At 52.3% G+C, this 13720-nt stretch overlaps 1 protein-coding gene across 1 annotated transcript in view; it reads right to left on the minus strand.

The window, feature by feature from the left end:
• Positions 1–9836: 9836 nt before the first annotated feature.
• KY (kyphoscoliosis peptidase) overlaps positions 9837–13720 on the minus strand; it is a 44058-nt gene continuing 40174 nt past the window's right edge. The window contains exon 11 of the mRNA XM_070391219.1: positions 9837–13497. Within this exon, the coding sequence (XP_070247320.1) occupies positions 12602–13497 (896 nt within the window). The 3' untranslated portion in view covers positions 9837–12601. The remainder of the gene's footprint in view (positions 13498–13720) is intronic.

The raw sequence follows: 13720 nt of genomic DNA on the forward strand, positions 1-13720 counted from the left end.
ATTTGTGATATAATATGTGCCTCTATTAATTAGTTAAATAACATGACCGAGCAGCAGGTCTATCCCCTCCTATGCTTTGAAGCAAGGATGCATGAAAATAATATTTTGAGGTGTCTGCCACACTGTAATGAAATATGAAAAGATCTGATTTCCATGGGAAGAAAGCTCCAGGTCTGCCAGCACTGCTGTGGCTCATGGCCTAGAATCCTAATGAAATAAAAGCTCAAGTTCAGGGAGAACTATTGAGAATAAGGATGTCAGTGTTTTCTATCCGAATTCATGGAGCCCTAAATTCTGTCTTTGGACCCCATATTAGGGAGTCTGTGGACTCCAGGTGAAGAGGCCCTGAGCTTCCTTATGCTTTACCTCCTGTCTGGTCAGTCTGGTTGTCTGTGAACATTCACTTGTGTAGAGGGGGCAGTACTTGTGCTTAGGGTCACCTGTCACACTTAGTCTTTAAATGGATGGGACTGCAAACCGACTTACACACATTCATGGCACACATTTGGGCATCTTGGAGAACTAGTGTTGTACATTAGGCAAGTCAGAGCATTCCACCTGGGTTACTGGCGAGCCTTGGGGTCTTAGAAGCCCTTCACATTTGGGGCGGCCAGGCCAAGCCCAGGATGGCCAGAGCTTCTGGCTTGGAGCTCCTTGGAGGAAAGCCAGGTTTGGCTAAGCAACCCAGAGTCTCTGTACAGTACAAACCCAATGAATGACACATGGCATCTTGGGCTTGCTGCATGTGACCAAGGGGAAGCTGGACCACTTGTCCATCTTCTTTGATACTGTGGACAATGGGCGGGGCCCCTGGCATATTGGAGGAGCTGGTGCTCTGTGCACTAAAGGGGAAGTTTGTAGTCCCAGTGCAGCTGCCTGGGGACAGTAAGGCAAGGGACAGATGGAGGGTGGTTGGTATAGAAAGGCCAGGTGGAGTTCCTATGGGTGCAACTCTAGATAGCATGTCCAAATCTATCACAAAATCAATGGTCTGAATCTTTCTGGAATCTCAACTCATGTACTTTGGACCCTTGGCCTAAAGATAAATACCACAAACAAGGCCAAAAGTATTCTCCAGCCATGGTCATTGAATCATGGCTGTCTGCTGGCATGCCCTGCTGCCTCTCACCCCAAGCCAGCTGCAGGCTAACTGATCCAATAAGAAATTCGTGTTTTGCATTATTTAACACTAGACCTGAAAATGTTTGATTGGATTTAAAATCTATTCATAATATTACCAGAAACTTCAACAGTAAATTTGCCAGTGTATGAAAAGGAATTACAATTAGAGTCTTTAAATACAATTTGTATTGATGTAATTTTCAAATTAATGTTGTAATGAAACTTACTACTTTGCAAAGTTTCTCATCACAGCAAGCTAGGAAGAATTTAAAGACATTGTTAATTTAAAAACATCATGATCAGAAATTGTGTGTAACAAATTCAAGCATAAATCCTGATATAAAAAGTTAAGGTCACGAAAGAAAGCTCAGTTTTCATTAAAGTTTCTTGAAAAGATCATATTGGAAGTTTCATATAAATTCAATGTCTTTTCTAATACTTACATTTTATTTTTATCATCATAATTAAATACTGCAGAGAAAATGTAATGAAATTTGTTCCCTATGGACACCCTTAAATCCTCTTTCGGTTTCCCCCAGAGGGCTGTGCAGATACTATTGTCTATGCTTTTCGGGGGAGGTCCTCTCAAATATTCAGCCATGAGGTGAGAGACCTTGTGGCGAGGACCTAAGTTGTAGGCCAGCCCTTCCACCTCTTCCTTTCTGCCTCAGCTAAAATATTTCTGCAGTTAAAACCTCATTTGATTAACGGTTAAACATATGTGGGTTACCCAGATGACAATTCATCCATTTATTAATTCATTCATCAAATGTTTAATCAAGCAAACCTCTGATCTTAGAAGACTGAGCTCCTGCTAATTCCCTGAAGATGCCACACAGACCCCAGCTCCCTTCACGCTCCCAGAATCTCTGACAAGTGCATACGGCGGACACACCTGCGCTTTTAGCAATTTGCATTACCAATGCTTACAGTCAGCTCAGTGCCAGGGCCATGGGGCCCAGTGGAATGAGTCTGAGAGCGAAGAGGAATGCCTCAAAGCTGCCTAGCCACTCAGCAGCTGTCTGCCCTTGGGCGGTTCTTCCTGTGCAGAAAGCAGACTCTGATCCTCCCTCAGCAAGGCTGCTACTGCCCAGGTGAGACGCTGAACGCTGAAGGGGGAAGAGAATCAAAAAGCTGTAGATGAGGCCTCAGCGGTCGCATCAGGCATGGAAGAGGGCAGCTGTGGGAAAGCACCCACTCAGGGTCAGCAGCTGACCCGGCCTCGGGGCCTGGGAGACGATCAGAGGGGCAGGAAGGGGTCACTGGAGAGTCGAGTCAGTCTGTCCAAAGGTGGCCTGCAGCTTGGTTTTGTTTGGAGGTTTTCACAGGCTTCTTGGGAGATGCTGGCCAGTCAGCTTTTAATGTGATTTCCTGATTGGCACCGATTAACCATTTGTATGCCATAAGCGTCTATAGACGCAAGCGGCAGACCTTTTTTAATTAAATTCAAAATATCGTGACAGTTAACTGGTTAACTTTTTTTAAAAAACAAAACAAAAACATTGTGCAGGCTGAACAGCAAAGTTTGCAACCTCTGGCCACACCAGTGTTGGGATAATAAAGATGGGCCCATTACCACAGGCACGATCCCCAGGAAAAGGCGTGGGGAGGGCGGCAGGAGGAGGCCGCTTGCCTCATCTGCAGGGTTCCCAGGGACACCGATGCCACAAGAGCTGGCCACGTGTGCGCTCCATCCTCCAGGGAGGAAGGGCTCATTTTGCAAAGAGTTTGACTTCTAGGAAGAGAAACCCATAAAACTTCTAGAAGAAAACAGGAGACAATTGTTGTGAGCCTGGATTAGGCAAAGACTCTTTATTTTAAAATGGTGGCATGGATCATCTCTTTCCTCTTGGGTTTAAGAAATGCCACCACCTCATATACGCTTCTAAGCTTACATAGAATAAAAGCTTTTTGAAAACTTCCTTGTGGCCCCTTCTGTCTCCAGGAGCAAGCTCTCCTGGTGACAGCACTGACACTTCACAGCCATATTTTTGTGTGTGTTGTACACCTGCGCAAAGAATACATAGCACGGTTTCATGCATCATGACTGTATTTATATGCACTAGAAACAATTAGATAACGAGCTTGAAATTGATACCATTTTCCACACAACTACACACCTGATAATACCTAGAAGCATATCTAATAAAAGGTATGCAAGACTCCACAGAAATCTGCACCTCACCGAGAGAAAGTAAGAACGGGCCCCCTCATTCTCCGAGGTGGGAGACGGGAGAGGGAGGATGGGGTTGGAATGGCATCAGATGTCCACACACTGCCTGACCCACCAATATTCATAACGTGGACATCATTATGACCATGGAAATATCAGGATGCAGTGGACTATAATTAATGTGACTCCCACCATGGAGTTAGCATTTATTTTGTTCTCTGCATACCTTTCACCAAATAGTCCCCCAAACGCCTTAATGTCACTACAAAAATCCCTCAGTAAAGTCACCTGCATCAGGTGCCCAACTGATGGGTCCCCTTTTATTGTCTCCTAAGGTGGGCTTCCTGGGCCGGTCTGCCCTGCTCCTCTCTAGACGGGTTTGATCCTTCCTGCTGGCTGCACAGCCAGACACACCCCTACTGTCCTCCTAGGCTCCCTTTGTCTCTCATTTGGGTAGGATTCCCCAGTCCCAAGCGGCCTCTGTTCTTGGTTTACACCCTCATTGGGTAGCACTCTCTGCCAGTGGAAGGGCTCATGGGAAGCTCTAACGCCTTTTCTGTCCTCATCTTGAACATCACACACCCTCCTTTCTGCCACATTCTGTTTGTTAGTAGGGAATCACCAAATACAGCTCCCACTTTAGGTGGGTGGGAATTGCGAAGGGGGTAAGGGTATCAAAGAATTTGTGGGTATAACGTTCCAGCCCCACAGATGTCATCTGTAAGCAGAAGGGGTCCTAGGGGGTCCCGGTTCTTTCACTGGAGTCCTGCTCACAGAACCTGTGGGTCTTGTCTAGTGTTGCTCAGAGAGGACTCTTCCAGTCTGTGCTTGGAGAGTATAAGCCAGGCCCAGGTTTGGGGTGCTAAGGTGGATAGAGGCTTGGGGTGGTCTCACCACTCAGTACACAAGTTGTACATATTTTTAAACTCTTACCTTTCTTCCGTGGCTTCAGATGTTGGCTTGCAGGCTTTCTTGAGTGGGAGGGTTTCCTCTCTCTGGGATCCCCTTCCCTATATCGAAGTTACAGCTGTTCTACCGGCTCCCAGACCCCAGACTAGAGCTGGGCTTTGTACAGATGGCTCAGGGCTTCCTGCCGGGTGGTCCCGGACTCTAATAGGTAAGATCATGAGCCAGTGGGCATATTGGCTCATTTGGACCAATTTAAGGCCATTACCCATGAGGGAAGGGCCTTTGGAACAGAGGTGTCCAATAAGGTAACAGCCGCTCGAGGAAAGGGGAGCTCCTGGTCTCCGGGAGGATTCCAGGAGAGGCAGGGTGGCTGGTGTTGGAAACAGGGTTTCTTCTTACAGAGCCTGAAATCAGTGACGTCCATGGTTCCATGAGGGGCCTGGGCCTTTGGATTCTTCAGGGAACAGTATCACCCTCATATGCGGTGACCACTGTGGTGTGTGTGTGTGTGTGTGTGTGTGGGGGGGTGACAGCCAGCCCTCCCTGAGCATTGGCTGTGTGTTGGGGACTGGCCTGTTCCCTGTGTGGGTGTTAGCGCATTCCATCCCCACAAGAAATTTACATGGCCAGGCTCTGAGTGTCATCCCCTTAGCTGCCAAGGAAGCCGAGACAGGCGGCGGCAGACCTGGGGTAGCACTCCTCACGGTGTCCCATCCTGCTGTGTCCCCCAGGGTCTGAGCCCAGGCCCCCAGCCTCAGGACGGCCGGAGCTCTGTGAGGAGGCCTCCAGCTAGCTGCAGGGCTCTCCCGGTCCAAGCCATGTTTGGAGAAGGGAAGAGAGCCTTCAATCCCATAGTCGTGGCTCCTGACTGCGCAGGACGGCTTTCAGCCAAACAGGGACCAGCGGCTGAGAGGTCATCTTTCCAGAAAGAAGCCCATTCGCCTCTTTTATTTTTCCTTTTTATTGAATGAATTGGAGTGACACTGGTTAACAAAATCATACTGATGTCAGGTGCACAATTCCACAGCACGTCATCTGGACACTGTCCCCTGTGTTCACCACCCCACGTCGAGTCTCCATCCATCACTGTTTATTCCCCCCCCCCCTCCACCTCCCGCACCCCCAGTCGCTTCTTTTAAAAATGGCCTTTCAACACTCTCGCTGAGCTTTAAAAATGCCAAGCGAAGCTTTTACTGACAGCGGGCTTCCTCCCATGACCAGGTGACATCTTCTCCTCGTTGTGTTCCTCCTGGGAGAGGGGAAGGGGATCCGATGCCGATGAAATGGGTGCCCGAGCGTGCCTGGTGCCCACGCTCGCCCCAGACCCATGGGCGGATGACCACAGAGGAGCTGGGGGTGGGGGACAGCCTCCAAATGCTCTGGCATCTCAGCTGCGCTTAATTTTTCATGACATCATAAAATGTTAAATTTCAGACCCTCTGGGTGTTCACATACATACAGATACATACACATCGCAAGGTGTTCACTGGGCAGTTTGCAATTCTGCGGTCATTTTTCTTTAAATAAACGTTTCCTTATTTTCCCTTATCACCGTTGTTTGTCCGTATGGGAGCTGCCGGGGCCTCTCACTCCTGACATCTGGGCTGCATTAATGATGCTGCCCAATTGTTCCTGGTCACTCACGGAGTGGCTGCCTGCTGCCCTCGCTCCACCAGCCTGTCCACAGAACACCCTGCCCCCCTAGAGGGGGCCGCCTGGGTCCCCCACACCCACGGTGAGATGATGGCTGATTCCTTGTGTCAGGGAGGCAGTCAGCCGTCCCTTTGATGAAAACAAAGGATGCCAGCAAGCGCTGAAGGCAGAGGCTCCCTGGGAAGAAGGGCGCTCCTCCCATCGATCCGTTGCCCCGATTGCACGCATGCCCAGCCAGGTGGCCATTTCTTTCTTCCTGGAAACAAACATTCCCCACAGGGCCCCCGCTTACACTGCGTTAGTTAGCGGGGATGAAGGAGGAAATAACTACGTATTTAGCGGTGGTAACTCAACAGTCTTTTCGGTCAACTGCCCATGTAAATAAATCCAGTGATGTGTTCATTCATTTCTGAAATGACAAATTGATGTTCGCTTCAGATTTACTGATCACTTATTCCAAAGGCAAGGCATTGTTTGATCATGGAGATGAAATAGCAAAGGGGGTTGGCTCAGGTTCGCTCCTCCTGGAGCAAAGGTCTGTGCACTTGTGTGCTAAGGTGGGTACGTGGAGTGGCACCTCCTGGAGCCCAGAGGTGGTCAGGGGGCCTCCCGCGCATCCTTGAACTCACGGTTTGGCAGTTGACTGGCTGTCAGTCAGTGGGCTAGGTTGCTGGGAAGCCAGTGCTCGCCCACGGATCGGAATCACCTCCTTTAGTATTGTGGTCTTAGCCTGAATTGGCTGCCTTTAAGTCAGGATTGGCAAATGCATGGCATATCTCACCCTTCAATCGAGGGGCTGTGGCTCCCTAGCTAATCACAGCACTCCTTCCTGCAGAGCTCGATGTGACCTCAGAATCCTTCTTAACCCCGTGCTCCGGGCAACAGTGGCCAAACATCTGGAGAGCTGGTGTCAGGTGAGGCATGAAACACTTGGCAGGCCCTGTCCAGGTTTCCTTCTCATTCTCAAACCCTCCCGAAGCAGCTTTGCCACCTGGAAGTGCCAAGAACCTCGAGGCTCATTGTCTCTGACACCTCACCCTGCAGGCGTTCCCTGCAGGACCAGCCCTGAGGACAGCCTTGCTTGAAGAACCCAGCTCTGACTGTTCCCTGGAGCACTGTTTTCTAACGAGCAACTCTCCTGGAGACAGTCCCACACCGGGTGGGAAATGTTTATGCATTTTGCTCTTAAATAACCAAAGATTTGCCATTCCACAGCTCTTTCCTAAGATAGCATGTTCTCCTGGGACTCAGGAGCTTTCTCAGGAAGGTTTATTTGTCGGGCTCCATTTGGGTGGGTGTGGGTGGGACCAGCAGATGCCCTCGGCTCCATCTGTGTGCTTTCCAACAGGAGCACCCAGCTGAGGGTATAGGATCTCATTTAAACGGGGCTGGGGGTGGGGGAAATCTGGGCAGGACCCCTAACTAGATTGAGAAAAGGAAATGCCATAAAAGTATTCATGGCCCCAGGGAGTCCCTGAGCGTCCTCTGCCACCCACCTACCTGTGGGTACCATGACTTACAAGGTGTAGCTTGCTCACCTTCAGGGCTGCGCCGCTGCACCCTGCCTCAGGTCCCCACCTGGCCGTGGTGCTCAGAGCCATCCTACGCACTGTCGCCTGAGAGTGAGGACTGCAGTGCCTGGCCTCGGAGCCCCCCAAGACGGAGGGGATTCTGGGATGTTTCCTGTCTCCCGATTAAGAGCAGTTTTTGTTTGAAGACCCACCTTTACCATCAGTGCCTGAGGCAAATGATGCCTTCTCCATAGGTGGGTGGCCAACTTCTTCTGGAAGGCTTTCATGGAAACCTTGTCTTAACACGACCCTATAGTCCTGGTGTTCACATAAGAGGGGGAGCCATGGGGCAGGTAGGTGGAGGGTTCCTGCCGTCATAGGAAGCAGTCACCATCGTGTAACGGAGAGACGAGGAGGGCTTGAATTACGGCAAAGGCCGTGCAATGGAGTGGACGTGGAATTACTAGTAGAAGAGTAGGTCAGATATGAGCCACAGCCAGCAGAGACCAGATTTCATCATTGGGCGAGGGGTGGGGAAAGGGGATGAAGGAGTCACTAGTGGCCACCAGCAGTTTAACTTCGGTACCTGGGGGATGGGGAGGCATTTGCTGCCTTGGGGGCCTAGGGGGAGTTGGAGGTACTCGAGGCGAGAAAAGTGACTTTGGTTCAGTATCTTCTGACTCTGGGATGCCTGTGAGACATCTGAGAGAGGACGTCTCAGCTGCCGCCTGACTTTTCATTTTCTTTCGTTCTGCTTGCAAAATCAGAGAGAAGCAACATAGTGGCAGGGGCTGTTGCTTCCCCTTTGCTCCGAGGCCGGGTTCTCCCCAGCCCCTTGCCCTCAGGCGAGAGAGAAGCCAGCAGCACCGTCTGCTGGGGGCTGCAGGGCCGGCTCTCATCGCAGCGGGGCCCTTCAGATGTTCCGCAACTGACAATCCCAGGTCTACCGCCTGCCGGCACCTGTTCTCCGAGACACGGCATCACAGGCCCTTCCGACTGGAAGGGACGTTAGAGGTCACCATTCCAGCCTCGGGTTGGCATTCTCAGAGTGTTCTAACAATTCGGGAGTTCCTCCGTTTAGTCACGCGAAGACTGTTTCTTCTGACTCCCCTGAACATGCTGTTAGAGGCAGGGTCCCCCTGTGGGCCTCCTTCCTAAGGAGGCGCATGTGGGACTCCTGTTCGTGGATCTCGCAGCGAGGGCCACGACCGGGCGGTTTGGGAAAACACATTCTTTTTGTCCTTCACCGCACAGCTACGAGAATGGTCTCCATGGTTACGGCCGCTTCCTAGAGGTGTCTATAGATTTTCATTTGCTATATTTCCCTAAATGTCTAATTTATGAATAATCTGTTTAGAAAGCCTGCTGGAAAGTTTCTGCATGTATATGACTATCAAGAAATATATATTTATATATTCAAATAAATAATACGGCGAGAGGCATTTTGGGTAGATATTTTTTTTTTTTCTCTCCCACTAAAAACAGAAATTCGGACTGACTTTAAAAATTTCAAGTTAAACAAGATTCAATGAAAGAAACACTGCCTTCATGTTCTTCAAAGGCATGTGAGCAGAGAGGGGCGGGAGCTAACCTAATTATGTTTTCTTTAATGTGAAGTAGCTATTTGCCTGACATGCCGTTTGCATCTCACCACCACATTCAAATGGCTGGGGCATTGATTTCTCCCTCCCATCCCTCGGGCTTCCTTTGAACATGAAAGTGTTTCTTCCTCTGTGTGTGTGTGTGTTTCCCCTTCTCGTGAGAGCAGTGATAAGAATGGATCGATAATTACATTGTTGGATAAAAATGAATATAAATTTTATTGAAAAACAACACCAGCAACAATGTGGGAAAAGCATACTCAACAGCCACCGGCCCACACAACTCGATGCACGCATAATGAAGAGTCATCACGTCGGAAAGATGTCCAACTAGTGATTCCCAAGGAAAAGAAATGACAGACCTCAGGTCACCTGGCGTGGGACACAGACGCCCACCGCGAAGGGGCGGCAACACCGCCGGCCCTGTGCTGGCTGCAGGCGGTCAGGTGGGACCGGTTTGGAGAGAGCCTGGTCCTTGCCGTTAGTGTGGCTTCTAACACGTTTCCACGTCCCACGCCCTTTGAGAAGAGGATTTCACAGACTCTATCGGCAACTTGTCCCTCCTGCTTAACAACAGGAAACAGTTCTTTATGTCTAGCCTAAATCCTTCATGCCCCGGTTCATCTATTTATTTCCCTTTAATCTCAGCAGGCTGTGTGTGGAGTCTGTCCTGGTGGGACAATGTAACGTATGGGGAACTCACAAGGATCAGAATCAGACTGAAAACGGAGCCCAGCTGTGCTGGAGCCGCTTCCCAAACAAGCTGAAAAGAAGTTAATTGCCTTCGCGGGTGTAGCCCATTTGCTCCTGCACCCTCCCTCCTTCCCTCCCGAACCCAGAACCCACCGCACCTTTCCGCCTGCGGCCTGAGGGCTGGCCATCCTGGACTTGCCAGCCAAAGCTCTCTGAGTTTGACCGGCTTCGGTCCTTCACTGGCATAGCAATGAGTGTGGTCAAAGCTGTCCCATCCTGTCCCACGTGCAGTGTTTCTGTTTCGGGGATTTCCCCCGAATCCTATTATAGTCCGTGTCTTCTCGCCAGGCAGTCCCCCAGGCTCGCTTCACAGCTTGTGCGTGGCAAAAGTGTGCTCGGTGTGCACACGAGAAAGCACTGAGAAGCCACGAGAGAGCACCAGGTGAATTTAACACAAACATCTCAGCAGCACTTAACAAATTCTGCGGAAAAACCCTGGCGAGAGGGTCAGCCTCGCGGAGGTGTGCAGCGACGACAGTTCTGCACGTTGGGCACCAGGGGGCGCCCGTGCCATTCCACCGGCCGCGGGGACTCAAAGCCGGGGAAACAAAGACGGGGATTTGAATAAAAGACTTCAAAAAATGCAACCCCAAATTCCACCCTGAGCAGCATGCGTGTAAAAATTCATGAATATGGGATTTCATTTCATGTATTTTTACTTCAGTGGAAGAGAAATGCAGGTGATTTTCTGGCTGTGTCGACAGCTGTCTTTACAACGGGGGTGCCTGGTTAAATGAGGAGGGAAGGGCACGCGGAAGCCCCGCAGGCACTTTGAGAGGCTGGGCCTCCGTCTCTGGACAGCTCCAGTTTTGCTGGGTGGCATCCTCTGCATGGTCCAGAATATATTGATTAGGTGTATTGCTTTTAAAGAGATGCGTGTCTTTCTCGGCAGGAGGCGGCCTGCTCTGGGTCCAGTGAATGACAGGAGTCATGGAAGGCACTTATTATTTTGATGAAACAGCACATTCCTTTCAGCCCATAAAATCAAAGGTGTGAGAAAAGGCTGTTTTGAGGGTGTAAGCACTCCCCTTGCTTCCCTGTGGTGGAGCACAGCGGTTCCTTCTCCCAGGCCTTTGTGTGTTCTCCAGGCAAGTGACATGGTGCTGAATGCCTGGGTGGCAGAGCCTGCCAGAAGGCACTGGACGCAGGCCAGGGTCGCTCAGCCCCCCGTGGGGGTACTCCCCTCGGGTCCCAGGGCCGCCAGCCTGGTGGGGGATGACGGAACTTCAGACAGGTCTGGGTGAGGAGGCTGCTGCCACCCACCCTGAGCTCTGGGATGAGGGGCAGGGCCCCCTTTGTTTCCTCTGTAGCCCCAGCATGTAGCACAGTGCCTGGTGCTTATTAAATACCCCCACAAACATGGGTGGAATACTACACCAATGTGAGGATGAAGGCAGAGGAGGCTGAGGGTCCCTGGCTGACCCTGGCTGTAGCTGAGCCTGGGGGCAGTTGGAGCAGCAGTGGGGGGAGGAAGTGCTGGGCAGTGCTGGCTCTCAGGGGTGGGGGCGCTGAGATAGGCAGCGGCCACAGAGCTGGAGAAGCCAGGAGGTCAGCAGGGGCCACCTGGGGAGTCTCTGTGTGTTGGATGGTGTTGCATCAGCCATGCAGGGCATTCTCCATCCTTCTCTCTCCCCTGCCCCTGCAGGAGCCGGCCTTTCCACTGTTGCCATGGCAACGCCTGCCAGAGGTGCTGCTGAGGGCCAGCTGGACAGTCTCGGACCTGAGTAAGCAAGAGACTCCGAACTGTTCCCATGGAAGGTGGGATCCCGAGGGTCTCTCTTGTCAGAGAAAGGGAGGGAGATGGGATAGGGATGAGCACAAAAACTGCTCCCAGGGCAGGCTGAGGCCCCCCCAGCTGTGGCTTTGCTGGCGGGGACTCCTGGGGCCTGCAGAGCCCTAGTTTCTGGGAGCCTCCTTGGCATTGCAGGGTTGCACTCCTCCCTCGCCTGGCCTCCCGCCCAGGTCTGTGTTTAGGGTTATCCACAAGGCTCCCCAGGGGCCTGCAGGCCTCTTGAGGCTCCCTGTGCAGGGTGCAGGCTCAGAGAGGGCCTGGAGGGGCACCCCCAACTGATCCAAGGGTCTGGCAGGCTCCTCCGGGAGCACAGAGCCGGAGGTCTCGGCCCTCGCTTCAGCACTGAGCTGTGGGTGTCAGAGTTGCCTTTGGCAAAGATCTGCCAGGATACCCAAGAGTGGGTACTGGCTTCTCTCTGCTTCACAGTCTCCTCATCACATCTCTGTTGCCACATTTCCAGTGTACACAGGGGTGGTGGGGGCCACCAGCCTCCAGCCAGTTGGGGGAGCTCCAATCCTCTTCACACCTTTCCCCCCTGGGCTCTCGAAAAGCAAGAAGCACCTAATGAAGAGGCAGCAGGAATTCGGAAGATGGTCAGGTCTGGGGAACAAATGATAGTCCGACCTGGGATCCAGGAGTGAGTGAGAAACACTGTGATGCTACTGGGAAGGGGATTGAAGGCGACTCAGCCTTGCAAATCACGTCCCTCTGGGGCCCAACAGAGCATGAATTCTCTCACCAGCACGTCAAGAGCGCCCAGCCTGGCCAACACCCCTGCTTCCCCACAGCAGCCCTACAACAACGACAACAGCATGAACACGAGAAGGGGCATCTGGGCAGTGGTGTACAGTTTACAATACCGTGGATTTACATAGCACCTTTTTCTTCTAAGGGGCCTTTGCCTCTGTCCCCCTCGGCCACCACCACCACTGAGCGAAGCCCTCAGAACACAAACATCACAGCTCCGGCAGCAGGGCGGGGAGACAGAGGCAGAGGCCTGGGAGTGATTCCATGCAGACTCAGTGGTGTCCAGGGCTCTCTGCACTTCCCGGGGGCCCTCCCTGGCGGGGTAACAGGGCCCGGGCCCTCACTGGTCGTTCACTTTATATTTCAGGATGTAGGAATAGAAGTTGTGGTTGGCGTTCTCCAGCACCATGACGTAGACTTCCTGGCAGCCGGCCGTGCTGCAGCTGCCCTCCCAGTAGCCCTCGCTGTTCAGGGTCAGGGGCCACGTGTCCTGCCCCTTCACCAGGGCTTTGGCGACACCGTGCAGCTTCAACTTGAATGGGACGTTGCGGTTGGCGGGAAGCACACCCGACAGAGGCTCCAGCAGCTCGTTGTCCTGCCCCCAGTTACCAAAGCTCTCGGGGAACATGGGCCAGTTCACCTTGGTGTTGGAACAGCACAGGAGATAATTGAAGACAAAGGCATAGTTGCCCGGCTCCTGCCTCTTCTTGACGAAGATCTTGAGGGCAAACTTGCCAGCGTGGGGCAGCTGGACTTTCAGCTCTGTCCGCTTCTCCCGGTGCAGCTGGAAGATGTAGCGCCGCTGCGTCTCCTCGGTGACGGGGCCGTCGTCCCCGTGCAGGGAAGCCAGGACGCTGATGCCCTCCTCCACGCCGAAGCTGATGGAGCAGCGCCCGTCGCTGGTGTGGATGATGGGGTCAGGGTGGGAGGGCTTCCGGATGCCCATCTGCTCCGAGAACCAGCTGGGGCCCACGGGCTGGTGCAGCTCCGACGGCAGCCGCACCCCCACGTCCACGTAGTTACACTTGAGCGTGTACTCCAGCACGGAGCTGTAGATGTCGGAGTTGCCTTTGGCAAAGATCTGCAGCTTGTGGGTGCCCATGGTTGGAGGGTAGACATCCAGCTTCATCCCGTTCTGCTGGAGTCTCAGCAGCCCGTGCTCCTGCTTGCCATTGAGCATGAACATGAACAGGGTCGGGGCACAGCTCTCCACGGTGATTGTGGCCTTCCCGTTCACTGTGGAGGGAAAGCCAAGGCCGGGTGAGATGGGTTCAGCCTGTGATGATGTGCTGGTAAATGGTTAACAGCTGGCTCTCTGGATGCAAAACCCTGACTTGTAGTGTTTGCCCCTTTCCATGGTGTAAATACTTTCACCATGATTGATTTCAAGTGTCCAATGTGATGTCCCCAAACATGACATAAGCCAACTGCAGCACACCCCGGGGAGGGTCCTCCTACC

This window comes from Myotis yumanensis, unplaced genomic scaffold, assembly GCF_028538775.1.
Source record: "Myotis yumanensis isolate MYYU_CA2020_CCGP unplaced genomic scaffold, mMyoYum1.0.hap1 SCAF_14, whole genome shotgun sequence".
Lineage (NCBI taxonomy): Eukaryota > Metazoa > Chordata > Mammalia > Chiroptera > Vespertilionidae > Myotis > Myotis yumanensis.